The sequence below is a fragment of the Capsicum annuum genome, chromosome 8, assembly GCF_002878395.1.
Source record: "Capsicum annuum cultivar UCD-10X-F1 chromosome 8, UCD10Xv1.1, whole genome shotgun sequence".
Lineage (NCBI taxonomy): Eukaryota > Viridiplantae > Streptophyta > Magnoliopsida > Solanales > Solanaceae > Capsicum > Capsicum annuum.
Genome location: NC_061118.1, coordinates 168,121,255 through 168,149,248, shown reverse-complemented (window position 1 = coordinate 168,149,248; position 27,994 = coordinate 168,121,255). Strand labels below are relative to the sequence as shown.

General features: G+C 37.4%; 4 protein-coding genes across 5 annotated transcripts; 3 read left to right on the top strand and 1 right to left on the bottom strand.

Annotated features, from left to right (window-relative positions):
* Positions 1–2,084: 2,084 nt before the first annotated feature.
* On the top strand, positions 2,085–6,789 carry LOC107840346 (receptor protein kinase TMK1). The gene is made up of 2 exons (XM_016684182.2): positions 2,085–4,660; positions 6,012–6,789. Exons 1-2 carry the CDS (start codon positions 2,347–2,349, stop codon positions 6,536–6,538), a joined length of 2,841 nt encoding a protein of 946 aa, XP_016539668.1. The 5' UTR covers positions 2,085–2,346; the 3' UTR covers positions 6,539–6,789.
* Positions 6,790–11,165: 4,376 nt separating this feature from the next.
* Positions 11,166–12,772, top strand: LOC107879989 (methyl jasmonate esterase 1-like). The gene is made up of 3 exons (XM_047395122.1): positions 11,166–11,968; positions 12,068–12,199; positions 12,310–12,772. The coding sequence occupies exons 1-3, from the start codon at positions 11,525–11,527 to the stop codon at positions 12,325–12,327; spliced, it is 594 nt and encodes a 197-aa protein (XP_047251078.1). The 5' UTR covers positions 11,166–11,524; the 3' UTR covers positions 12,328–12,772.
* A 3,431-nt stretch (positions 12,773–16,203) lies between these two features.
* Positions 16,204–17,421, top strand: LOC107879988 (methyl jasmonate esterase 1-like). The gene is made up of 3 exons (XM_016726910.2): positions 16,204–16,690; positions 16,783–16,914; positions 17,055–17,421. The coding sequence occupies exons 1-3, from the start codon at positions 16,205–16,207 to the stop codon at positions 17,331–17,333; spliced, it is 897 nt and encodes a 298-aa protein (XP_016582396.2). The 5' UTR covers position 16,204; the 3' UTR covers positions 17,334–17,421.
* A 1,290-nt stretch (positions 17,422–18,711) lies between these two features.
* On the bottom strand, positions 18,712–26,193 carry LOC107840345 (3-hydroxyisobutyryl-CoA hydrolase 1). 2 transcript variants are annotated; one of them, XM_047395120.1, is made up of 15 exons: positions 26,040–26,193; positions 25,784–25,863; positions 25,483–25,563; positions 24,984–25,052; positions 24,554–24,611; positions 24,114–24,193; positions 23,947–24,030; positions 23,347–23,431; positions 21,893–21,978; positions 20,945–21,066; positions 20,595–20,655; positions 20,368–20,466; positions 19,373–19,474; positions 19,262–19,303; positions 18,712–19,170 (listed from the first exon to the last, which is right to left on the bottom strand). In XM_047395120.1, the coding sequence occupies exons 2-15, from the start codon at positions 25,832–25,834 to the stop codon at positions 19,033–19,035; spliced, it is 1,158 nt and encodes a 385-aa protein (XP_047251076.1). In that variant the 5' UTR covers positions 25,835–25,863; positions 26,040–26,193; the 3' UTR covers positions 18,712–19,032. The 2 variants fall into 2 exon arrangements, with proteins under 2 accessions (XP_047251076.1, XP_047251077.1); XM_047395121.1 differs by lacking the exons at positions 24,984–25,052; positions 26,040–26,193 and having other exon boundaries at positions 25,784–26,011.
* Positions 26,194–27,994: the final 1,801 nt, after the last annotated feature.

Here is a 27,994-nt window from a genome sequence, read left to right as displayed (position 1 = left end):
ATTTGGGAGATGAGATAAAACAACGTCAAGTTGTCATAAGGTGAGATATTTCGAATTAAGTTTGAGATTAAATTTATATCTTGTTTGATTGAATGTGTAAATTTTTCTGTTTTTACATTTCGTGTCTATACACGTCCAAATTCAGATTCATGAATTGTATGACCCATTAATAAAGACGACACTCTCTATAACATTTATTTTTCATCTTATGAGCTCAAATTGCAAAACCTTTGATTAAAATTGAAAAAATTTCAATCATATCATTACAACTTAGTCAAAGTAAATAAGACAAAGCATTAACTTTTTACATTCATGATAAAATGATTTAAAATAGTATAATAGTACTTATTATGAGAACAAAGCTAAAATAATGAGATAAATATAACATTGAAATATTACTCTTTTTTTCTTTATATTATTTGACTATCATATTAAAAATAGTTATTTTAATTTACTAGTTTAATTTATGAAACAAAGAGAATTTTACTAGTATTAAATAACTATATTAACTAAATGAAATTGTAGTAATTATTCAAATACAACAATTTAAAGTATTATTAGTAAGTTAATTTAATAAAATACACTTCTAATTTTTTTTTACTTTTTTTAAAGAATGTGCAAAATCACCAAAAGCTAAATAATATGAAATCGAAAGTGTAAGGCAAAGGAAAGCGTTGGTACCCATTTGACCATGAGATATTTTCATTTTTTAAAATTATTTTTGATTATATCATGAAAATTCTAAATATAATCTGAAGTTGTATTTGAATTTGAAAAACAACTAAAATCTTATTTTTTTTTAAATTAATCCTAAACTTTTTTTTATATATAAAATAATCCATTTAGATGATATTTTATGTTTTCTTAAGAATTCATTTAAATTTTAAAATTATATATTATTCTTAACATTGTCGATGTAGTTTCACTTTATAATTTTCACTTATAACTTTCTTTTTCATTAGAGAAAAAAGGCAAAGAGCTACCAACAAAAGTATAACTAGATACAAACTTCAACAAAATTCTCAAATCAAAAAGAGTAGTATCTTTTTTTATTTTTTGTTTTGATGACCAAGCGCGGCGTTAATGTTACTAGAAAGGAAAATGTCATTGTTTAAAGTTAATTTCTAAAATTAATCTTAGCATGTCCACATTAAAATGCCAGTGGGGACCCCACACGCATGTGCTAGCTGTATTCATTTATATCTCTCTCACTTATTTACCCAAAACAAACTTCTTTCTCCCTAACTCCCATAATTCTCATCTCTTTTTTCCTTTTGCACCCCTAATATATCCACTATTTTCCATTTTGTAACCCCACAGTTTACCTTTTAATTATCCTTTTATTTTTATGTGTGATATCATGACTCTTGTATTTCATCTCAATTGAAATCAAGTTGTAAACATATGAGTAATCAAATTGATCTCTGATATGAATTGTGTATATTTTATTTTTTAAAAATATATAATTATTATTATTTTATAGTTAAAATGAATGTTCTTTTTCATTTTCTTTGTGAATGTTTTACTTGAAATATAGTTAAAATAGATCTTTTTCTTATTAATTTAGTATTATAATTAAGTTTTCATGTCCAAACGCTAACCTAATATATCATGACATTTCTACTGCTATAGAACATGTCATTAAACGTAAAACTAGAATTTAAAATTAATTTATTTATAAATATAAGAGTTTATATTATTTCCTTCGTTCCATATTAATTGATTTTTCTTTTACGAACATGTTAAGAAATCATAAATAAGAAGATTATTATATTAATTCACTTCTAAAAAACATCTTCAAAACTTTACAAATAAGTATGAACACTTTTAAAAAATTATCAATTATAAAAGCAATATAAAAAGATTTTAATTAATATTTTCTTAATTTAATAAGGTGAATAATTATTTTTTTTAAGATAACTCAGTCACATAAAAGAAAGATTGTAATTTTTTGGAACATGTTTTTGAAACAAAAGATGTGACATAAAATAAAAGATAGGAATTAAGAGCAAGGGGGTAAAGTGTAAAAAGGTTGTACATTAGGTATGCAAAATGCAAAAATTATGTGCTCCCACTCCTACTGTCTTGACTTTTTTATCCACACTATAAAGAAGGCAAAAACAAACAAAAATTCCAAATTCTCCCCTCCTAACCTTTTTCTTCCCCTTTCTCACCAGAGTCTCCGCCGTTCAATCTGCTCACCTTTTTCTTTCTCGCAACACTCAGATTCTCCTTTATCTTCAACAAAACCCTAACCCCCCACCCTTTTTATAAGCACAAAAAAGTTCATTTTTAAGCCATTTTGCACAATTCTTGAACGTTGTTGTTTGTTTTCTTGGATACAAAATGAAGTTGAAGAAGCAGAAACCCCATATGGGGTTTGTGTGTTTGTTGATTTTCTTGCACCATGTTGTCTCTGTGTACTCTCAGGGTAGTGCTGCGACAGATGCCGCAGTGATGCAAGAATTGAAGAAGCGAGTTAACCCACCGAGTTCACTCACTTGGAGTGATCCAAACCCGTGTAAATGGCGTAAACTTGAGTGTACTAAAGATGATCGGGTGACTAGGATTCAAGTTGGGGGTCTAGGGCTTAAAGGGTCTCTTCCGCCTAGCTTGAATAATCTTACGGAATTGCAGGTTTTTGAAGTTCAAAACAACCAACTCACTGGGCCATTACCGAGTTTTGCTGGATTGAACTCGTTGCAGAGGATTCTTGTTAGCACTAATGGGTTTACTTCTATTCCTAGTGACTTTTTTGATGGTATGACTTCTTTGCAAAGTGTTAACTTGGATCAGAATCCGTTTTCGCCTTGGTCTATACCTGATAGTTTGAAAAGTGCTACTTCTCTTCAGACCTTTTCTGCTAATTCTGCTAATATTACTGGTAAAATCCCTGATTTCTTTGGTGATGCGTTTCCTAGCTTGGTAGATTTGCATTTGTCTTTTAATAATTTCGAGGGTTCAATCCCGACGAGTTTTTCGGGTTCTTCTGTACAAACGTTGTGGTTAAATAGTTTACGAGGTAAGTTGAATGGGTCAATAGCTGTGGTAGGGAATATGACTGCATTAACCACACTCTGGTTGCAAGGGAATGAGTTTACAGGGCCTTTGCCTGATTTTTCGGGTTTGACTCAGTTGCGAGAATGTAGTTTGAGAGATAATAGTCTCACTGGTCCAGTGCCAGACTCTTTGGTTAATCTTCCTGCGTTAAAGGAGGTTAATTTGACAAACAACTTATTACAAGGGCCTATGCCGAAATTTCCAACTTCAGTACTGCGAGTGGATATGTTGCCTGATACAAATAGGTTTTGTTTGCCACAGCCTGGTCCTTGTAGCTCACAGGTCAATACACTGTTGGCTGTGGCTGAGGATGTGGGTTACCCCAAGGTGTTTGCGGATAATTGGAAGGGGAATGATCCTTGTTTGCCTTGGATGGGCATAACTTGTGACGGTGGAAACATTACAGTGCTGAATTTTCAGAAAATGGGACTTAATGGGACGATCTCTCCCAGCTACTCGTCCATTAAATCGTTGCAGAAGTTGATCCTGGCAAACAATTTTCTTACAGGAACTATTCCAAATGAGCTTACATTGCTGCCAAACTTAAAGGAATTGGATGTTTCTAACAATCAAATTTATGGAAAACTCCCACCATTTAAGAGCAATGTACTGGTGAAAACTGACGGCAATGTAAATTTTGGGAAAGATAATCCACCTCCATCTGCACCTGGAGCACCTTCTGGTAGTACTCCTAGTTCGCCCGATGGGGGTGGAGGTGGACAAACTCATGGAGATGGTAAAAAACCTAAAACTGGAGTAGTTGTGGGTTCAGTGATAGGTGGTGTTTGTGGTGCCTTTGTGATTGCTGGGTTGTTTGTGTTTTGTCTTAACAGGACTAAGCGCAAGCGGTCCGGTAGAGTTCAGAGTCCACACACAGTGGTTATTCATCCTCAACATTCGGGATCTGACCAAGATGCTGTTAAGATAACAATTGCTGGTTCAAGTGTCAATGGAGGGACAACCGAAACACATAGTTGTGGAAGCAGTGCACCTGGGGACTTGCATATTGTTGAGGCTGGTAACATGGTGATTTCCATCCAAGTTTTGAGGAATGTCACTAACAACTTCAGCCAGGAGAATATATTGGGAAGAGGTGGATTTGGAACTGTTTACAAAGGGGAGTTGCATGATGGAACTAAAATTGCTGTTAAGAGGATGGAATCTGGAGTTATGAGCGAGAAGGGTTTGGATGAGTTTAAGTCTGAGATTGCGGTGCTTACTAAGGTTCGCCACAGGCATTTGGTTGCACTGCTAGGATATTGTTTGGATGGAAATGAGAGACTACTTGTATATGAATATATGCCACAAGGGACAGTCAGCAGGTACCTTTTCAACTGGAAGGAAGAAGGGTTGAAGCCTCTTGAATGGACAAGGAGGCTAACCATTGCACTGGATGTTGCAAGGGGAGTTGAATATCTTCACGGCTTAGCTCAACAGAGCTTCATTCATAGAGATCTGAAGCCCTCAAACATTCTTTTGGGAGATGATATGAGAGCAAAAGTTGCAGATTTTGGACTTGTTCGCCTTGCTCCTGAAGGAAAAACTTCATTGGTTACAAGGTTAGCTGGAACTTTTGGCTATCTTGCACCAGAGTATGCAGGTAAACTTCATTATAACTTGTTAGTTTTCTTTTTACTATTGCATCTCTTTGCTTTTGTAATGGGCGTATGTTAGTGTATATAAGGTCAATACTATTATATTAATAGGTTTAAGAGGACAGTGAAACTAGGAACTACTTCCTTTCTTTTTTTGGTCTACATTGCTTCTTCCCACAGTCCATCAGGAAGGCTATTCTAGGTGGATCTTCTGGCAAGTTCGATAAAGCTATCAAGGGGATCTGGGGAATGATTCTAGCAGAGATGTTTTGGTGTGTCTAGAATGAAAGAAAGTACAACTGTTTATATGGGGTCTCAACTTCGAATCACTCTCTAAAAGCTAGCTGCCTAGTTAACTTGTTTAGCTGGGATTTTTTGTCTCCTTTTAATAGTATTGACTGTTGGCACTCTTTTGGATTTTGTTAGCTCTTTGATTTAGTTCTGTGTACTGGAGCAATCTCTGTTGTATACTTTTGCTAATATCATCACCGTGATGCTCTTTAATGATATCTGTTTGCTTCATTTTTTTTTTTTTAAAAGAGGACAGTGGAAGTAAAACCAAATAGAGAGTTGGAGTTAGAGAAGTTTCTGTGATATGATGGCAGCAGATGATCTTATGCTGTACCTTATATCTTCGAATTGTGGAGTGAAAGTCTGAGAACATAAAAATAAGCAATATGCCTCTAATCAGGATAAATTTTTTTAATGTCTTCTTGGCACCCAAGTGTGTGACCTAGTGGTTCAATGAAGTTGGGTTGAGCGCCATGAGGTCCCAGGTTCAATCCCAACAGAGACAAACACTAGGTAATTTCTTCCCCTCTGTTCTAGCCTTGGTGGACAGAGTTACCTGGTATCCGTTGCTGGTGGGAGGTGGCAGTTACCCCGTGGAATTAGCTGAGGTGCAGGCTATCATAAAAAAATTAATGTTTGCTTGACGGTTGAAACTTCAATCTACTAATTGATAAGATGTAGGAATTCCTGGTAACCTCTCTCTAACTTTCATAAGTTGTTTATGTTCCATCCGCATTCACTGTGGGATGGAAAGACTGATAACCCCCATTTGGGTGTCCTGCTCGTGTTGAATGATGGCTTTTTCGTATTGGAGGAGTTCTCTTTCCTTTCTGACTGTGTATTTCTTCCTCGATAACAAAGCCATGTTTTGTAGTTCATTTCCTTTAGGCTCAGATTAATTGTAGTTTATCTCCTTTAGGCATTGATCGGTTTCTTTCATTTGATTTCTTGTTTACATGTTATCCTCCCTATCTGACGTAAATTCAATTTAATAGCTCTCAGCTTGAATTGCAGAGTTAGTATGAAAGAAACTGTTAACACTGACTATTTCATTTAATTTGACAGTTACGGGCCGAGTAACCACAAAGATTGATGTGTTTAGCTTTGGTGTAATTTTGATGGAGCTAATTACTGGAAGAAGAGCTCTGGATGAATCTCAGCCTGAGGACAGCATGCATCTTGTCCCATGGTTCCGCAGAATGCATATAAATAAGGAGACATTCCGAAAGGCCATTGACCCCACAATCGAGCTTGATGAAGAAACTCTGGCCAGTGTTAGCACTGTTGCTGAGTTGGCTGGTCACTGCTGTGCTAGGGAACCCCATCAGAGACCAGACATGGGTCATGCTGTCAACGTGCTTTCATCTCTGGCCGAACTCTGGAAACCTGCAGAAGTGGACGAGGATGAAATATATGGAATCGATTATGACATGACCCTGCCCCAGGCAGTTAAGAAGTGGCAGGCTCTCGAGGGAATGAGTGGCATTGATGGCTCTTCTTCATACATTGGCAGCAGTGAAAATACACAAACAAGTATACCTACTCGTCCATCTGGTTTCGCTGATTCATTTACGTCAGTAGATGGACGATAACTCGATCGTCCAACAATACTGGTGGAGCTTTTGGCCTAATGTTGTTGTTCTTTAGAGGGTTGGTCTGTTCATTCCTTGTACTCATCCCCAATCTTTCCCTTCTTTTTCTCCCTTTCTTGGTTCTGCAGGGTTTTGTTAAGATCCTAGTGACAGAATGAAGTTGCTTTCATCTGATTCTTCTTAAACTTATTTATTTTTACCCTCTGCCTTAATTTCTAGAAGTTATCCAATATGCAAATATTATGAGGCAATTTCTGATTCCATTTTAATTTGTTTGGATTGGGTCATATTTCTGATCTCATTTGAAAGTCCTTTCTGGGGTGGTTGTCTGGATTGTATAACCTATCAAGACAGAATATGGGAATATCAACACTTGGCCTTTCAGATATGGATTCTCTCATAACCTTTTGTAATCAAATATGTTATCTTAATGGCTCGGAGAAATGATTATATGGACCAATACGTTGTGGCCACGTTGGGTACAGAAACCCCAAACCAAGTGGGGCTGCAGATTTGGTTGTCATGATTTGGCAGTGATTTAAGTCAAATCATATCCATTAAAAATGCTATGAAAAAGAGACGTGGTAAGAATAATTACTTGTTAATTACTGTCATGTGATATGAATAATAAACTAATGCAAAGATCCATTTTGCCTATTTTTTATGATTGGGGTAACTAATGGATATCATTACCCTTTCACCACCTGTCTATTTGTAATGAAACACTGATTCTCCCATCAGAGTTTACTCCCAGCTATAACTGATGCAAGAACAAAGGAACAACATCCAATTTAAATAACAAAATCATCAGTGGCAAGTATTTCTGCATTCTTTCATTCTTCGTATTATACTAGTAATTGAGTATAGTTTGGTTGCTGGAGTATTTCTTTGAATTTGTGTGAGCCTTGTATTACTTGCTGCTGCTTTGCTATTACCATCGTTTATGTCTTTATATCTTTATATTATCTTTATATTCTCTTATACTTTCGTGTAGTTGTGGCTGGGGGCGGGGGATGAGGAAAGGGCGGGAGTGGGAGGGAGGCCAAGGTTTGGCCGCGGGGGGGGGGGGGGGGGGGGGGGGGGGGGGGGGGGGGGGGGGGGGGGTAGTGGAGGGAGTGCGGGTAGTGACGGTAGGCTGAGGGTTGGGTCTTGGAATATAGGGACCCTTCAGGGTAAGTCCATAGAGCTTGTGAAGACCCTTAGGAAGAGGAGGATCAACATTGCGTGTGTTCAGGAGACCAAGTGGGTAGGGTCTAAGGCTAGGGATGTGGATGGTTACAAGCTGTGGTACTCTGGGAGCGAGAGGCGTAGGAATGGAGTTGGCATCTTAGTAGATGAAGAGCTTAGAGGTCAGGTAGTAGAGGTGAAGGGGATCAACGATAGGTTGATGACTATTAAGTTGGTCATTCGGGGGTTTACCCTGAACGTGTGTAGTGCCTATGCGCCGCAAGTGGGATCGGAGGGGGAGGAGAAGATGCGGTTTTGGGTGGCTTTGGAGGAGGTGGTGAGAGGCGTGCCTAGCTCGGAGAAGATTGTTGTAGCAGGAGATTTCAACGGGCACATCGAGGCGCTACTGGGAGGCTTTGGTGATGTGCATGGTGGTTTTGGTTTTGGGGAGAGAAATGAAGAGAGGGCTACCCTATTGGAGTTTGCGAGGTCCTTTGGGCTGGTGGTGGTGAACTCGGGCTTCCCGAAGAAGGACGAGCACCTGATCACCTTTCGAAGCGCGATAGCCAGGACCCAGATTGACTTTTTGTTGCTTAGGAAAGGGGATAGGGCGTGGTGTAAAGACTGTAAGGTCATCCCGAGTGAGAATCTTTCGACCCAGCATAGGCTCTTGGTTATGGATTTGGGTATAAAGAAGAATAGAAAGAGGAGGAGTAGGGAGTGTAGACCTAGAATTAAGTGGGGCGGCCTGACGCCAGTGAATGCGTGGGAGATAGGGGAGAAGTTGGCGGGAATGGGGGTGTGGGAGTGTAGGGGAGACGTGGATAGTATGTGGGATAGGGCGGCTAGGTGCATCAGGGAGAATGCAAGTGAGGTGTTGGGGGTTTCTAGGGGCCGGGCCGGGCACCATCAGGGGGATTGGTGGTGGAATGAAGAGGTGGAGAAGAAAGTGGGGACCAAGAAAGGGGCGTATGCCAAGTTGGTGGAGAGTAAGGACGAAGAGGAGAAGCGGGTAAACAGGAAAGAGTACAAGCTAGCGAGGAAGGAGGCTAAGTCAGCAGTCACGGCAGCTAAGACGGCCGCCTTTGAGAGCTTGTATGCAGGGTTACAGGGGAAGGGAGGGGAGAAAAAGTTGTTTAGACTCGCTAAGGCTAGGGAGAGGAAGGGTCGTGACCTCGATCAGGTGAGGTGCATTAAGGGGGAGGACGGTAGAGTGTTGGTGGAGGACGGCCACATTAAGAATAGATGACAGTCGTACTTCCATAGACTCTTGAATGACGGAGGAGATAGAGCTATTGTGTTAGGGGAACTGGAGCACTCTGAGGAGTGTCGGGATTTTAGCTACTGTAGACGTTTTAAGGTAGAAGAGGTTAGACAGGCTGTTCGCAGAATGCGAAGGGGTAGGGCGACGGGGCCGAATGAGATACCGGTGGAGTTTTGGAAGTTCGTTGGAGAGGCTGGTGTTAGGTGGTTGACTGGATTGTTTAATGAAATCTTCAAGACGGCAAAGATGCCCGAGGCTTGGAGGTGGAGCACCATGATACCTCTCTATAAGAATAAGGGGGACATCCAGAGTTGCAATAACTATAGGGGGATTAAGTTATTGAGCCACTCTATGAAGATCTGGGAGAGAGTGGTCGAGGTGAGGCTGAGACGGATAGTGTCTATTTCAGAAAACCAGTTTGGATTTATGCCTGGCCGCTCGACGACGGAGGCAATTCACCTGGTATGGAGGTTGGTGGAACAGTATAGGGAGAGGAAGAAGGACCTGCACATGGTGTTTATCGACCTGGAGAAGGCCTACGACAAAGTCCCCAGGGAGGTGCTTTGGAGATGCTTGGAGGTGAGTGGAGTACCGCTGGCATATATCAGAGCAATCAAGGATATGTATGATGGAGCGAAAACTAAGGTGAGGACGGCGGGAGGAGACTCAGAGCATTTCACTGTCCGGACAGGGTTGTATCAGGGATCTACTCTTAGTCCCTTTTTGTTTGCATTGGTGATGGATGTGTTGACGCGGCGTATTCAAGGGGAGGTGCCGTGGTGTATGCTTTTTGCAGATGATGTAGTTCTGATAGATGAGACTCGAGGGGGTGTGAGTGACAAATTAGAGGTGTGGAGGCAAACCCTTGAGTCTAAAGGGTTCAGGGTGAGCAGAAGCAAGACAGAGTATGTGGAATGCAAGTTTAATGATGTGAGGCGGGAGAATGAGGTAGTAGTGAAGCTGGAATCACAGGAGGTAGGTAAGAGGGAGAGTTTCAAGTATCTCGGGTCCGTGATCCAGAGTAACGGTGAGATTGACGAGGATGTCTCGCACCGTATTGGGGCGGGATGGATGAAGTGGAAGCTCGCGTCGAGGGTGCTGTGTGATAAGAAGGTGCCGCCCAAGCTTAAAGGCAAATTCTACAAGGCGGTAGTCCGTCCGGCCATGTTGTATGGAGCGGAGTGTTGGCCAGTTAAGAACTCGCACATCCAAAAGATGAGGGTGGCAGAAATGCGGATGTTGCGCTGGATGTGTGGGCTGACTAGAGGGGATAGAGTTCGGAATGAGACCATTCGGGAGAAGGTTGGTGTGACTCCAGTGGAGTGCAAGATGCGGGAAGCCCGATTGAGATGGTTCGGACACGTGAAGAGGAGGGGCATGGATGCCCCGGTCCGTAGGTGTGAGAGGCTAGCGTTGGATGGTTTTAGGCGGGGTAGGGGTAGGCCGAAGAAGTACTGGGGTGAGGTGATTAGGCGGGACATGGAGCAGTTACAGCTCACCGAGGACATGACCCTAGATAGGAAGGTCTGGAGGACACGAATTAGGGCAGAGGACTAGGGCCAGTTTGAGTCGCTAGTGTAGGGAATTACTTGGTGGGGGTTTATTCTTGTTAGGAGTCCGTGTTCCATGTTTTATTATGAATCTGTGTGCTTTCCTCTGTTTTATATTACTTATGGGTGCCGTATTTATGTTATGTAATCTTGTGCTGTGCTTTACTATGTGTTTGTGTGGTATCTCGTGTCTTGAGCCGAGGGTCTATCGAAAACAACCTTTCTACTTCTTCAGAGGTAGAGGTACTATGCGTTTGTGTGGTATCTCGTGTCTTGAGCCGGGGGTCTATCGGAAACAACTTTTCTACTTCTTCAGAGGTAGAGGTATGGACTGTATACATCTTACCCCCCAGACTCCACTAGGTGGGAATACACTGGGTTTGTTGTTGTTGTTGTATCAGTGGCAAGTACATTATTATAATCACTGTAATTATTGTACACGAAGAAACATTGCAAAGATTTTTTTTTTTCTTTTAAATAACAAAAACATGGCAAAGAGAAACTAACTTGGTCACGGCAGAATTATGGATGGTTTACTTGAGTGTTTTTTGTATCTGATGAAGATAAATGGCCCAATGGACTTGAAGAATGGAGATTGATTGATAGAAATTAGCCAGATCAAGTGGATGAAGTTGAAGGATTATATTACAAGGTCAAGATGTTAACGCTGTTGAACTTTTTAATTATTGTCATTCTTTGTTATGGTTATATCTAACATATCAAGTAAAAAAGTTTTAAAAAATATTTAGATAAGTTTTCTTAAGAATGAATATGGACTACATACTTGGCGCAAATTGACCCAACTTTTAGATGAGTAGAAGTAATAACCTATGTGGGCTGCAGAAACCAAACTATTCTAAAATTCAAATGCCTCAAATAATAGCCAACGTGGGGTTGCTTCTGCATAGACGTAACTTAGCAGAAACCAAACTCCTCGAGTTATAAAGTTGTATTTTTTTATGGTTCATTTTATGTGTTCATTCTTCAAAAAAAGGAAAAAAAGATATGGAGAGAAGCAATTTTCTAACAAGTCTAGCAGTTCTAATACTTGTGTTGGCATATGCAAGCGCAACCTTGTCAGGCCCTAAAGCTAAGAAGCACTTTGTGCTAGTTCACACAGCAGGCCACGGAGCCTGGTCCTGGTACAAGATTGTGGCATTGATGCGACGATCTTCAGGGCATAACGTCACAGCTTTGAACCTGGGCGCTTCAGGAACCAACCCAAAACAGGCCCTGGAAATCCCACATTTTTCTGATTATTTGAGTCCGCTAATGGAGTTCATGACTTCACTTCCTGCTGATGAAAAAGTAGTTCTTGTAGGCCATAGCTTTGGTGGATTCGCCGTTTCTAAAGCCATGGAAACCTTCCCAGAAAAGATTTCAGCTGCTGTATTTCTCAGTGGTCTAATGCCTGGTCCAACTCTCAATGCAAGCACCGTCTACACTGAGGTACCAATTTCCTTATTCCCAACTATAGCCATGACATGATCTGTTATGTTTGTTTAAATTTTTACAAGTCTGAAGCTAAATGTACTTCCTTAATTATAGGCAATCAATGCAGTAATAACTCAACCTGGTACTCGTGTTACATACAATACCGGACTTACAAATCCTCCAACCACCATCATCCTAGGTCCCCGGTACTTGGCAACTAATGTTTATCAACTGAGCCCAATTGAGGTAAGAAAATCAAACTACAAATATATGCTGTAAATGAAATAGCTGATAAGTTCTGTTATTCTGGTCATGAGAATGGCCCTAAAGTGACTTCTTTCGCCAACATTTTTCAGCAGGCATCACCTACTTGATTGTTTATCAAAATTGCAGTTCTATTCAAGTACTTCATCTGTTGGAAAGTTTGATTTGAATTCAAGCTCATGTTCAGAAGTTTCATTCACTACATGTCACACAAAGAATGGGACTGGATCCATTCATATTGGGCTTCCAATTCATAATGGTTCTTTAGATAAAAGGAAGGATCAAGCTCCAATAGATGCAACACAGATAATTCCAAATGATGAGAAAAAGGATGTACTGAACAAAAGAAAACAGCTGTTATTAGAGGAAAATAATTTTGTTTTGGCTGTTATGGTGCGGACAGTAGAAATAGTACAAGAGTACAAAATTTATTTTCATTTTTAGGTTTTCTTTATTTACAAAATACAGATATAAATCCACAGGAAACTTGTACATGAGATTAATGAATACAGAAAAAAAATAAAATTCCATAGTTCTTGAGTTTTTGCTCTTCAATTTTTGTTCACTTTCAACATAATCACAACATCAACTTGGAACTAATCTAGATTGTTTTTTTTCCCTAATTCTTGGCGTTAGGATTTGGCACTGGCCACTACACTAGTAAGGCCATTTTATTTATACCGCTCGGAAGATGTTTCTAAGGAGATAGTTCTTTCAACCAAAAGGTATGGATCAGTTAGACGAGTGTTCATTGTTGCTGCTGAAAATAAAGCTCTGAATAGGGAATTTTTACAGTTGATGATTGAAAAAAATCCACCAAATGAAGTGAAAGAGATTTAGGGCTCTGACCACGCGACCATGATGTCTAAGCCCCAACAACTTCTTACTACTCTTCTGAGCACTGCTAACAAGTATAGCTAAGAGCTGTTGATTAAAAAGAATAAAGGGGAAAGGTGTAAGGCTTACAATAAAACTTTAGTCAATTCATATGGCGATATCACTTCAATTTGACATCTCGATCATTTTTCTTTCAGTTGTTATTGCCTTTCATTATAATTTCAGTATTTGGAATTGACATCATAAACGAGTTAAAAAATTATATATATGTAGTCAAGCTCAAGATTTTTCTTGGATTGCAAGTCAACCTAATACATTTATCATGTGCTCTTGGTAATATATTGTTTTTGATCCTCCGATTTGGTAATGCAAGAAGTTCATAGCAAGAGCTGTAATGGTCCATAAGTTTACTCTTCCAAATTTGAAATTTTTGAAGACAAGTAAGTCTCCAACTTATTCATCTATGGTCATAATTAGCGAAAACAAACGAATAAAAAGAAGCAGACCAGAAGAGGCCATCCAGGGGCGGCTCTACCTTTGAAAAAAAATAGATGGCCGCCTTAGATCCCCAAATTTTAGGGCCTTATTTTTTATAATAATATAAATAATTTATTTTTTAAAAAATTGAATATTATTTATAGAAAAAATAATTTCTTTATATAAAAGGAAAGAATTATTAAAAGAAGTTCGTATATCTAGTGTACTATGTTTCAACAAAGATTAAATACATTGATTACGTTATTACTTAAAAAAAATAATAAGAAAAAATCAATTATGTAATTTTGAAAATAGAGTTCATTAAAAGAAAATTATTTTTTCTTAAAATTTGAAGGTGTTCGTTTGATTTTCGCCTTAGGCCACGAATATGCTTGAGCTGCCCTTGAGGTCACCTTTTATACCACAAAAATGTTAGGATCAGAATAATCAGTGTCATGCGGAAGCTAGTAAACCAAACACCGAAAGACGTCAAATAAGAAGACAAACGTGAGATATAATAATTTAACGTGGTTCGTCAATTAACGTACATCCACAAAAGGGGATGAACAATCCACTATATCAAAGAGAGAGTACAAAATCCCGAGAGAGACAACCTCACACAATTCAATAAAAGAGGTTCTCACAAGTATATAACCTTTTCGTATAAGAACAAGGATTAGCCAAATATGGAGAATATATTTTCCTTTTTTCTAAAAAGAAACTCAATTATGATACCTAAAGAAAAATCTAATTATAGTAAGAAAGTTAGGACAAACCTCAACCTAAAATGTTTGAGAAATCTATTCAAGATGTCTTATGATTTTGTGAAAGTCGGATTAAATTACCTCTTTATGTTGTTCAACCTCATTATTTTTTTTAAATTTGAAATCATTATTTCTCTAATAACTTATACTTTCAGATTAGATGATCACCACATTTAACACTACTTACCCATGACAGTCGTAGCATTTAGGGGCATTTGGCGGGGTGTATTATCAGAAATATTTCATGTAATAAGTGTGATTTTATTTAGTAATATATTTGGTAGGATTTTGGACCAATGTATAACTAATATTATAAGGTGTATAACTAATACATCCTATTTGATGGAATTAGTAATACATGAGTTTTAATGCCATACGACTAATATATATATATACAACAACAACAAACCCAGTGTATTCCCATATAGTGAAGTCTGGGGAGGGTAAGATGTACGCAGTCCATACCATTACTCCCGGGGAAGTAGCAAGGCTGTTTCCGATAGACCCCCGGCTCAAGACAAGGAATAGTAATCAAAGTCATACCAAAAAACCTGAAACAAAACAAAACATAGAGACGCCACATACAGGGAAAGAGTAAACAAAACTAGTAAACAATCGTAATACTACAAGCAACAAAAAATCATAATAAGAATACTACACCCACCAAGTAATGTCCTACCCTACCTACCCAAAATGGCACTAGCCTTCCATCCTAATACGCGTCCTCCAGATCTTCCTATCTCGGGTCATGTCCTCAGTAAGTCGTAACTGCTCCATGTCCCGCCTAATCACCTCTCTCTAGTACTTCTTCGGCCTACCCTTGCCCCGTCTGAAATCATCTAAAGCAAGCCTCTCACACCTACGAATCGGTGCCTTCGTGCCCCTCCTCATCACGTGTCCGAACCATCTCAAACGAACCTCCCGCATCTTGTCCTCCACCGAAGCCAGTCTATCACCCCTAGTAAGCCCACATATCCAACGCAACATCCGCATTTTCGCCACCTTCAATTTCTGAATGTGAGAGTTCTTGACTGGCCAACACTCTGCTCTATACAACATGGCCGGGAGGACTAAATTTACCTTTAAGCTTGGGCGGCACCTTCTTATCAGACAACACCCCCGAGGCAAGCTTCCACTTCATCCATTCCACCCCGACTAATATATATATATAAAGACAAAAATATCTCTCAAATTCTTTTAAGTATTATTTTGTATTTTCTTGATTTTATTTTTTATATTTGTACTAATAAATTTATTTAAATAAAATAATTTACAAATTTTATTATTTAGAGAGAGTTGTCCGTTGCTAAATAAAATCTATCAATCGAATACGGAGGGTACACCGTGCGATCAAGGATTTAGATAGTGTACATCACACCTGAAAATTAGTAGCAAACTTTTAGTCATATTTTAATTTTTAACTTGACTAATTTAATAGAAATAGAATATCCCATAAAAATTCAAAGGTATAATTGTAAAGAAGATTTTTGTAGCATTTTAAATCAAATACAATACATGATATATCTAGTTTTTAATACAATAGACCAAACACTTGTAAAAAATAATCCAAACACTACCATCCCCGCATTACTAATACCAACATTTCTAATCCATGCATTACTTATCTTCGAATCAAACGACCCCTTAGTGGAGTGCCTGTTGTACGGATGTAGTTTGGCAAGCCAAGAGGCACCAGGCTTTCCAAAGCATGACTACTAATAGAGAGGCCACAACCCCTAGCCTATACATTGACATTGCTTGCCCACTTCCTCAAATAATAGCCAATGCGGGGTTGTTTCTGCATGGAAGTAAGTCAAAACTCCTCTAAAAGTCAAATTCCTCAAATATTAGTCAATGTGGTGTTACCAAACTCCTCTTGTTATAAAGGTTCCTTGTAATGGTTTATATTATGTGCTCATTTTTCAAAACAAGGGGAAGAAAAGATATGAAGAAAAGCAAGTTCTTCACAAGTCTAGCAGTTCTAATACTTCTGTTGTCATTTGCAAATGCAACCATGTCAGGGCCCAAACGGCCTAAAGCTAGCAAGCACTTCGTGCTAGTTCATGGGGCTGGCCTTGGAGCCTGGTCCTGGTACAAGATTGTGGCATTAATGAGATCTTCAGGACATAATGTAACAGCTCTTGACTTGGGTGCTTCAGGGATCAACCCTAAGCAGGTCCTTGAAGTCCGAAATTTGTCCAGTTACTTTAGTCCGCTAATGGAGTTCATGATTTCTCTTCCAGAAGATGAAAAAGTGGTTCTTGTTGGCCATAGCCTTGGTGGATTTTCCATTTCTAAAGCCATGGAAAGCTTTCCAGGAAAGATTTCAGTTGCTGTATTTGTAGCTGCTCTAATGCCTGGTCAAATTCTCGATGCAGCCACCATCTATAATGAGGTAGCATTATCAAATTTAGCCATGATATTATGATCTGTCCTATTGTCAGATTACAATGTTTTCATGTTTGAAATTGTTATACTTCATTACAGGCATCCAGGGGATCAACATCTCAACTTGATAATCATCTTACATACGATAATGGACCTACCAATCCTCCAACCTCCATCAGATTAGGTCCAAAGTACTTGGCAACTGATGTCTACCAGACGAGTCCAATTCAAGTAAGCAAAGTGCAGTAAATGTATAAAATTGAAATATCTGAGTATTGGTACACTTGATAACAAGTATTGTTTCATAAAAATAATAGGCATCATCTACTCAAAAATTTCACTAGTTAATTTTTTTCCCTTCTTATTGTTAGGATTGGGCACTGGCCACTACAGTAGTAAGGCCATTTTATTTATACAGTTCGGACGAAATAACAAAGGAGATAGTACTTTCAAGGAAAAACTACGGATCAGTTAGGCGAACGTACATTGTGGCGCCTGAAGATAAAGTTCTACCGAAGGAATTTCAACTGAGGATGATTGAAAAGAATCCACCAGATGAAGTTGAAGAGATCCAGGGCTCTGATCACATGCCCATGTCGTCTAAGCCTCTTCAACTTTTTACTCATCTAATGCGTATTGCCAACAAATGATCAGCTATTTTGGTTAACTTAACCCAGCTTGAGATTATGTATCCATGAATAATGCATAACTGAAATAAAATTATATTACCCTTCTTCATACGTGTGAAATTGCTGAATCAGTCTTTTGCTCGTTGTGTAAAGATTCTGAAGCAACCTACAGCTTTATAAATGAAAAAGCAGAGCAGAAACTGGGAGTTATCTCTGTTGCCGGCAAATTATAGATTCTCCACTTTGTAATCGCCTCCCCATTTCTCCTTCCCCTAATAAATCTCCCAAGTCACAATAATCTCAGCAAATTTTCACACAAGCTGACATTGATCACAACATCTATGCTGGTAGATTTCAGAAAAAGGCAAGATTTAATTCTTTTAATTGCTTAGAGAATTCAAGTTAAAAACATAATTAAGTTATGCTGCTTGTGTATCAAGACAGGCTGCACAATTGCTTGTAAATCAAATAATTCAGAGCGCAGGTTCTCGCATTGCAATTGTTGAAATGTATGGGTCCACCAAGTACAATGGGGCCTGGTCCCTAGGACAATAGATGCAATAAGATAAAGGTAGAAAGAAGACATGCAGATAATGTAAAGAACACACAAGTTTACTTGGAAACTTCCTCACTCAAGGGAAGTAAAAACCACGACCTACTCACAGGATTTTCAACACAACTAATCTTCAAGCAACCAAGTGACTACAAACTCCTAAAATCACAACCTCTTGTAATAACTCTATTAAAAGACACGCGTAGTAACTCTACTACACTTTCTATTGACTAACTCTAGTCAACTCTAGTCACTAGTCCTAGGTAACTCTACCCAAGACTCAGCGTCACTCAAGATGGTAAATCAGACTTGACCAAACTTACTAACGGCTCAATCAATTAACTTGAACTAACACTTTGACAAGCTACACATCTACTGTCCTTTATAGAGCAGGAGTAGATTTACAATATGAGAGCAACACACACGACTCAAAACACAACACAACTAAATGAGCACTAGATCAGGTCCCTTGTTGACGTATGAGCTGTGGTCATAAGAAATGGCTTTTGCTATTTGAGAAAGAAATCTTGATTTTGCAAAAAACGAGGTTTTGTTGTGTGCAAGTAGTCCTTTTATATGAGACAACAAAACCTAGAACTTCTCCCATTGGTCGAGGTTGAATACCTCTACTGCCGTGCTATCAACTTCCAGCAGGAAAGTACAGATCAACTTCCTGCAGGAAAGTACAGCTTCCAGCTGTGGTCAATTGTCACCTTCAGATAGCAGCTATTTATGAGACCAGGTCCCACAATTAAAAGCTTCAGCTAACGATCGGATCCTTTGTGGAATAGTTTGTAGTTCATCAAAACTCCAACAGTACAACAGCAATAAATTAAGATCAATACATTATCTCTGAATATAGAAATTATATGGCAAATTATTATCTAGTATTGTACAATCTACCCTTGTGTTTGAGGTTTGACATCTTAATTCAATGGCATGATATGCATATCTGTATACACAACTGTCTGGCAAGTATCGCGCAGTAATTTATCGTTCATTTGGCTTTATTTTTGACATTTCATACAGAGGGTGATACTTATTTATTTGGTGTACCACTTTGGAAAAAAATTAATACTGTTTTAATAATCACTGACACCTTCATAATGACCTAGTGAACAGAGGGCAACATGCTGTAAAGTATTGCAAGATCTTCAGAAATCAATTTTAAAGCTTGGCAATTGCATATGGAGGCAAGTTTGATCTTGGAGGCAGCTTTAGGTCTTCCCAGTTTTCATCATCTATCTTGGAGAAGTAACGATCAACATCATCATCGCTGATTAGTTCCAGTCTGGAGGGCTCCCACTGAAAATATGTGAAAAGACGAGCACAAAAATGAAAGAAGGTCTCGATATCTAAGTTCAGGATTATCCATGATCAAATCAATATAACGCACCTTAGGATTTTTATCCTTGTCGACGAGTATGGCTCTGCATCCCTGGAGTAAAAGTGAAGTGTCAGTCTTGTAATGCAGTAAAATGGGTGGCTGAAAGATGACACATCCTACCTCAAAAAGGTCCTTGCTAAATTCTGCCCTCAACACATGACAAACCATCCTATACTCATGGACAAGGCAATTACCAACATCTTGCAGCCTCCCTTCTCTTATCTGGAACAAAAAAAGGAAACTAATATAAACAATCTGCAGATACTCAAGAATTCTGCAAAGAAAATGTTGGACAAATCAAGGCATTAGGACCGAGTAGGAAAGAGATTCACGATGTGGTCGTGGAGTTGGACATCATCATACTTTTTATTTGAAGAACTTACATGACAGCAATATTAGTCTACCATCAAATTTGAATATCCAAAATAAATAATCTGAATCCAGGCATAAAATCCAAGTGGATCTTCTGAGGCAGCTGTTAAGAAAACAAATTTGAGGCCCAAGAGTCGCCATTTTTAATAAGTTAGCCAAGTTGGCTTGGTCTAAGAAAGGAAAAGTTTTTGTTGATAATTCAAAGGTTCTTAATTCAATTGAATTCATTGGGGATAGCAACAAAGCCAACACAGGTGAATATGAAAAGGTTGAGCCCAGAAAAGAGTGGACATATATTTTGGTCTATCAATGCCATTATTATGGTACAATCTTATAAGACTGCAAAATCTGTTTGGATATGATTATATGAAAAAAGAAATTAGGTTGATAAACGATCTTCGGTATTGATCTTCCAACTCATTGAGAACTCTTTCCATGATGCCCAAAAATTCAACAGCAGGGAACATAAGTACTCACAGTTCCCAGGATTATGTTCAATCTTAACATCAAAGAAAACCTGCTATCCTTACCGGCTTAATACTAGCATAAAAGTACAACCTTATCCTTCAGGGTAAATGACATGAATTGTCTCCTCCAATATCCAACCAAGATAAATATCATTCCTGAATTATCAATCAGAGATATGAAGTTTACCATCTTTCTTCCTAGACGACCAATTTCTGATCAACCTACAGAAGTTCAGGTAACAAAGTACTGGTATCACAAGGTAGCTATTGACTTACTGATCTCAAGGAAATTTTAAGACTTATAGGAGATGATTTCTTCAGCGATTGAATGGTTGAAGAGATCCAGTCACCCTTTGTGTCCAAAGCCTCACTTTCCTATTTAAAATTCATGCAAAGTTCTTACACAGTATATTAGTAACTTATATTATCAGAATTTTACAAAATAATTTCACCACAGAGAAAAAGAGAACACATCAAATGACCCATCCATCTCCCAAACTTACAAGAGTAGATATGATTTCTTCAATTGTCCTTCGAGAGAAACAGCGATTAATAATCTTCATCCTACGTGCGTACAATTGCAGAAAGTAAAACTGGTGCACCATTGAGAAAGAGGCGATGAAATTCCAAAGATTACAGGTTTGTTTTAATAACGATATTTTCCCTAAAGACAATGGAATAAGCTTCTGATGGCGATGTAAAGTAAAGGAGAAGTAGTCTCACAACAACAGGAAGAAAAATAACATGAGAGCAAAAAAAATAAAATAAAGAGCATAGACCATGCATAGAAGGTAAGCTTCCAATAAATCAGCAAGAAAACAAACATCATTAGAGAAATACTAAATGAACTCACTTGTGATAAGGGCTTTCATCTTTCAACTTTGGTATGTGGGAAAAGTGACTTATGATAGCAGATATAGCATCTGGATCACTTGTATTGACTTTGACTAGTGCTTGTTCTAAAGGTGGCAATTTCTGTGAATAGAGGGGAGAAACAAAGGATTCAAATTAGATCAAAGACAGGAGGAATGAACATATAAACAAATATTATGCAATTTGATGTATATCGAGATCAATGAACCACATTTTAACTGTGCCAATACACCTTAGGGAAGGCCTTCAACCACCCCCAAATGCAAATTATAGCTCAAAGTCTACCAGTGGCTAAATGAAGATCCCACAAATTCATCTAAGAACCATTTCAAGCATGGCTGAAAAAATCCAAATTCCAACAAGCGTGCTTAGTTGGTACCCAATTACCATTTTAAAAAAAATCAATGTGCACGATGTACTCTTCATGATACATTTATAAAGCTCTAATAATTAATTTAATTACTATCCAGGAAAAGAAACAACAGAAGATTAACTTTTACAGACATGAAACTGCTGAACTTGCTGCTGCTGCAACCAAACTAAGTAGAACAATTGCAGTGAACAGCATAGTCAACTGGAGGTAGGCACATACCTTATCTGGAATACATTGACTGAAGTGCACACTCTAAATTAAGAATCATGGTCCCAATTAGACGAGATGAGACAACTTAAAGAAAATATAGCTAAAAGATTATAAGATCTATATAACAAATGGCAGATAAGATCCATCCTAACACCCTAAGCCTGACTTCTTCAGGACAGTGGATTGAGAATATAGCTATTACATGTAAAGGGGGCAATATCAATGTTGCCACTATGACAATATACTGATTAGTTTACACATATATAATAGCACCAGAAACCTAAATGATTTCCTATAGAAGCAATTGTAAATGGGCAGAACATGCTGAAAGTTGAGGTAGTATACATCCGATGATACAAAATGGGTTGCAAGACCACAAGCAAGCATTTCAGCTCCATCCAACCTAGAACCGGTAAGACCAGCATATTCCCCTGCCAAAGAGTATAAGAAATTAGCTATGGGAAACCAAGACAAAACATTTGTACGTACAAATTATCTGGGCATCATTGACATCGTAGGAAATGATCTTCCGCAATAATAGCATTTTAATCAGAATAGATAAAATCAGGGAAGAAAAGAAGGGATCTTATTTCTAAATAAAATAGGGTATAATTCAGTTAAACATGTCAGCGATTTTATTAAAAACCCCAATTTCAAATATCCTAGTAGAGAAGACTATACATGTCTTCAAAGGATATTTTACATTTATTATGACCTAAAGAAATTCATCAATCACCATGAATAGTTGAAAACTAAGGCTGGTTTCTATAATAACTAAAACTTAAAAATTCAGCATAACTGTGAAGATGAAGGATCACATCCAGCTAACAGACCAAAAGTATCTGTAGGAAAAAAAGGATTAACCTAAGTTTGTGTAATGAGTGCAAAACTACTTTTAAATGGGGAAACATGATCAATGAATGGCAAGTGGTGCAAAACAGATAAAAATGTCTAGAAAATTGAGAATATAATAGAAGATGCACCAAAAGCACATAGCTGCTGCTGCATCCATAGGGGATGGGCGGTAAGCTTTTTGTCAAGATATGACACCTGAGCCTAACTCAACTCCAAAAGCTAGCTAATGAGGGGAGGATAACCCAAGTCAATATAAGCAACCATCAATCCATTTCCCAAATAATGTGGGTCTTTAACCCCCCCCTTTTACATGCCCGACACAACTGGAGTGTGGCCGGAAGCCCAAATAGAGATGGACTTGGATTTGATACCATGTAAGGATATGACACTTGGATTAACTAAACCTCAAAAGCTAACTCATGAGGGGAGGATAGCCCAAGTCAATATAAGCAACCACCAATCCATTTCCCAACCAATGTGGTTCTTTAACCCCCCCTTCACATGCCCGACACAACTGGAGTGTGGCCGGGAGCCCAAATAGAGATGGACTTGGATTTGATACCATGTAAGGATATGACACTTGGATTAACTAAACCTCAAAAGCTAACTCATGAGGGGAGGATTGTACAAATCCATGTAAGCAAACCACTAATCCAATGTGGGTCTATAACCCACTAACACTTTTGAACACCTTCTGCAATAGCAAAGGACCTATCTTCTGCTTTTGAGTATATCATGCACGAAGCAACAGCAATAAATGCAGTGTAGCTGAGTTAACCATTTCTCTTAAGATAGGCTCAGTTAGTGGAGCTCGAGAAACCAGGTAGCGACTTAAATTTCAAATAATGAAAAGTTGTATATAACGCCAAAATGAAACTTGAATGAATTACATCAATAGCAGTAATTGTGTTTATAAATATAAACAATGTGGCTAGTGAAATAACCAAAGAATCCAGGAAGTCTTGATAAATAGTAAGAGGCACCTACATCAGGAAAGAGTCCCAAAGCTGTTTCAGGCATAGCAAATACCTACAGAGAAACATATATAAAAAATGCATTGGACATGAAGTTTCTGGTATCTGGTTACACATATCAACCAGCACCAAGTAGAAAAATTAAGCCCTTAATGCAAATCCAAGGCACACATATTACCGTGTAAGAAAAATAAATCCTTAATGTAAATCCAAGTTACAAATTAAAGCTCATGGAGATTTACAGTTTGTAAGGTTTTCCTCTAACTTTACTCTAGTTATGCTAGAGACTTTTTTTAATGAAAAAAAGGCAATTTTCTTTTTTTATTAAGGCTCCGAGACATAGTACAAAAAATTCTGCTGGATATAAATCCTTCAATTCAAGACTAAGGATTCCAAGAGCTATTTTTCTACAGCTATTCCACATGAACATTCATATATTGGTTTACTCCCTAAAAGAGAAGACATAAAGAGACAAACTTGAAGCAAAACAAAAAGAATGTGGGAAAGATCAAATACAAAAGGCTAAACAAGACAGCGAGATTAATGTACTAACTTAAGAAGAGGCAATACCGACTTTTCTGTTGCAACTCGAAATCTACCATGTATAGAAACACCAGCTCCGCCTCCCATGACAATTCCATTAAGGATGGAAACCTTCAATGGAAGTCCAAACAAGACTAAGGAAAACCTAAAGAAAGTTATATCACAGAACTAAAATTAGAGATAACCTAATTAACCTGGGGTTTGCTATAAGTTGCCATTACATAGTTCAAGGTGTACTGCTTTTGGAAATAATTAGCACCAATTTTCCAGTTACCTGATAAGCAGGAGCAAATAAATATGTGCACTTAAAATTACTAACTTACCGGAAAACATAAAAATCATCTTAAAAGAACATAGCTGTTGTTGGGTTTTTAAAAAAGATAAGCAGCAACAAGGCTGAAAAGATGATTGAATTGTCTGTAAAAAATTTAAAACATAGAGGGCTTTAAATAGCCAACTTGAAAACAGAGAACTACAGAAATTTGCAGAATAATATTCAAAAACCTGAGAGCAAAACTAGTACAAAGAGATGGACTTGGATGACATCTTAGCTTATGTACTTGAAAGAAATTACTTGAGGAGTTAAACTTCAGATTGTATTTGACAAGATATTACCAATTTAGCAAATACGTACTCTGGTGAGAAAAAACAAGTGAAAGATCACCACCCGCACAAAAAGCCCTTCCCCGTCCCTGGAAAATATCGATACACGAAAATTAGTAATGAAAGAAGTACTATATACAGGAGCATTAATAGAAAAACCATAAAACCTGAAACTGCATAAAATTAAGATACAGAGTCTTACAGGCAAAAATAACTATTTAATACAATTACTAAATCATTTTGGGAACTGTTTTTTGATGATGTGGATTGTTCCGATTTCCAAGAAGCATAAGCCTAATATATGCTGAGGAGAAAGCCAAACACTAGATTGGTCAGAACAACTGACACACCAAAGAGAGGTAGCTGATTGACCAGCTTTATCCTTACTCGCCGAAGCTACAAGGGTCAAGGCATGAGACCGTAAACAAACTTTAATAAGATCCCCCTACTAATGAAAATACCTTTAATATTATCATCTTCACATTAGAATCTTCTTCACTAGCATAAAAAAGTTCCATAAGCTGGGATATCTGGACAAACGAATAAGTTTAAGGGAACAGTAATCACTTACAACATGTCATCGTACATCAAATCAATTTCATTAGGAAACCAGAAATGTACTTAAATATCCCGTGACATGGAGATTGTATGACTAAAAGCTCAGATGTTCACCAAGTAAACATATGGTTTATAGGTAAACCAGAAATCAAAGCATCGTTAAACTAAGTTAATGTAGATTATATTACAAAGTTGCATGTCAGGACATCCTTTACCTTAATTTAGAGTATATCAAAATTTGAAGTTTTGTAAGTGAAGTTAGTTTTTAAGAATTTGAAGATAGTTGAATATCACATTTTGTGAATCAAATTTCATAATTAGATATTTAAAGATAAATTTTCTTATTAAAACTACTCCCAAAATGTATCATCAAATGCCGGCTAACATCAATATTTGGCGTACCATTTGAAAAGAAAGTGCATTCAACTGCTTTGACCTATTTAATATGAACGTTCTAACATTTCCAGTCCCCTCCACCAAAACCTGTCACCCAAAAATAATAATACGTTAAATAAAGGGTATTTAATGTATTTGGTCATTTGACCAAAAATATCATATGCTAGCTAATATACACTAATTATGGATAAAATATGTGCATTATCATCAAGATATAAAAATATGTATTCATCGATCATCTATTATTTTGATGAGTGGCAATACAATTGAATAATTGATTAAAATAACAAGTGGAAGACGATTTCACCTGATTGATTCCGCCATTGTTAGAAGAGGTTTGAGCCATGGTGGTTCTCATCAGCTTCTCTGGGAATGGAGACGGACTAGCTGGAGGAAAAATGAATGAGAAGATCGAAGATCATTCAATTCAAGTGTCAAAATTTTATTTTTTTTTTTTTAAAAATGATAAGTGGTCCTTTTTTTTTTTTTTTTTTTTTTTATAATTCTTTTACTCACTGCGCTCACTTTTAGATAGGATGATCACAAAGTTTAACACTGCCTACCAAGAGGATAGTAGCATTTGATGGAATGGTTGTAGCTAGTAGGATGAGTTTGGCAAACCAAGAACAAGAAGGCACAAGCCTAACCCCACCAATGATACATTTAAAGGTAGCTTGCTTGGCCAAAAATTAAATGGCTAATCTACTGAAATAGCTAGAGAAGACACAACCAGGCTTGCACTAGCCCAATGTTCACTTCCAATAAATAAATAACACTCACGATGAAACTATTGACACAAAAATGATGATTAAAATTTTAATTTCATTTTCTAGGCATTTACTGATAGCCTTAAACAATATTGATACAGATTTGATTTATATATTTATATCAAATATGTATTCTATATAATAAAGATATTATATGTATCTTACACACACAATATATATATATATATATATATATATGTATATATATACTAGTCAAGTGTACGTGCTTTGCATGTGTGTCACGTTAATTGATAATAAAGCTATGAGATAGAAATTAAAATAATAAAAAATTATATTACATAAACATAATACAGAATTACTTTTGTATAAACTAATAGCAAAGTCTTTAGCTATATCAACAATTTTATATCGTGTATATAAATGAGCATTTTTTATCAATTAACTCAAAAATCGAACTGTTAATGACCTAAATCGACAAGAAATACCTTACTGATTTGGTTATCGATTCAGCATCTTTAGAAATCAAAAACTAACAAATTGAACTGATAATACATAAAATCAAACTATAAACCAACAGATGAGACCCCCCTAATTGTTATCATAGAAGTCTTTGCATTTAGAAGTCAAAACAGAATTCACTAACAAATTGAACTGATAATACATAAAATCAAACTATAAACCAACCAATGAACTGTAACGCCCCGCATTTCGGGCTACAATATAGACCATGATTTCGATGCGTTGATAATCCCGAATCCATAAATCCTAAGATAATATGGCATGTTAATTATTTGCATAGTATGTGAGTCCATTCAAGCTTGAATTTAGACCATAGAGGTCCTTCAACTCAAGGATGAGTTGAAACTATTTCGATCCATTAAGTTTTAGTGGATGTTGTAATTTGTATCAGCTTCCATCGACCATAACTCTCTGCATATGTTGAATTAGAGAGCCTACTATATGTCAAATGATAGGTCTTTAAGTTAGCTTTTCAACGATACCAATTTTGCTAAAATCCGGCACCCGAGCAAGAAGTTATGACCTTTCAAAGTACTAGGCGACGCCTATGTAAACATAAGCGATGGCATAGGCAGCGCCTATGTAAAGGTTTCAGGTGACTTAAATACTCTGTTTTTGGGGCAAAATGGTCTTTTTCCACCCTTACTTAGCCCTAAACACAAAATTCAGTTCCCAAAGACCCCAAAATACACCTTCATTCATCAAAATTGTTCAAGAACTCTCTCTAGGGTTTCAAAATAAAAACCCAAGCAACTCAAGATTCAATAGTGAGTTTTAGAAACTAATTGCATATTTGGAATCCTCTCAACGTACGCTTCAAGAAGCACCTAATATTCGTAGTAATCGAGGTACGTGGGGTTGTCTCAAAAATCTCATTGGCTTTAAAAATTCATGTTTTCAAATGGGAGTTTTGAAATTATGAATATGATTATGTTTTAAACATTTTATGATATTGATTTGGCCCTTAGGCCTACTCCCAAAGTGATTTGCTATATGATATATGTATATGCATGTATTCCAAAAAGATGTTAACTTAAGAGCATGAATGATATGGAATCCCTCTCTTGATGTGAATTTGTTTTAAATGTTCATATGATGTAAATTATTTGAAAACATCTTGAAAAGCATGACATGAAATGTTTGAGAATTGATATGATTTTGACTTGAAAATGAGAGGGTTATTTGTGTTGAAACATGTTGAATACAATGGTTGAATGAGAAGAATGATGTGATATTGATGGCTTGCAAGTCGGGTATGACGATACCCTACA

Excerpts from the sequence above, each read along its gene's own strand:
- LOC107840346 (XM_016684182.2), top strand. The coding sequence starts at position 2,347 with ATGAAGTTGAAGAAGCAGAAACCCCATATGGGGTTTGTGTGTTTGTTG. Across the intron at positions 4,661-6,011 it reads TCTTGCACCAGAGTATGCAG|TTACGGGCCGAGTAACCACA; the intron begins GTAAACTTCATT and ends TTAATTTGACAG.
- LOC107879989 (XM_047395122.1), top strand. The coding sequence starts at position 11,525 with ATGGAGAGAAGCAATTTTCTAACAAGTCTAGCAGTTCTAATACTTGTG. Across the intron at positions 11,969-12,067 it reads CAAGCACCGTCTACACTGAG|GCAATCAATGCAGTAATAAC; the intron begins GTACCAATTTCC and ends CCTTAATTATAG.
- LOC107879988 (XM_016726910.2), top strand. The coding sequence starts at position 16,205 with ATGTGCTCATTTTTCAAAACAAGGGGAAGAAAAGATATGAAGAAAAGC. Across the intron at positions 16,691-16,782 it reads CAGCCACCATCTATAATGAG|GCATCCAGGGGATCAACATC; the intron begins GTAGCATTATCA and ends ACTTCATTACAG. Across the intron at positions 16,915-17,054 it reads ACCAGACGAGTCCAATTCAA|GATTGGGCACTGGCCACTAC; the intron begins GTAAGCAAAGTG and ends TCTTATTGTTAG.
- LOC107840345 (XM_047395120.1), bottom strand. The coding sequence starts at position 25,834 with ATGAGAACCACCATGGCTCAAACCTCTTCTAACAATGGCGGAATCAAT. Across the intron at positions 25,564-25,783 it reads ACAATGGCGGAATCAATCAG|GTTTTGGTGGAGGGGACTGG; the intron begins GTGAAATCGTCT and ends TTTGGGTGACAG. Across the intron at positions 21,979-23,346 it reads AAGACTTCCTGGATTCTTTG|GGGAATATGCTGGTCTTACC; the intron begins GTTATTTCACTA and ends ACTCTTTGGCAG.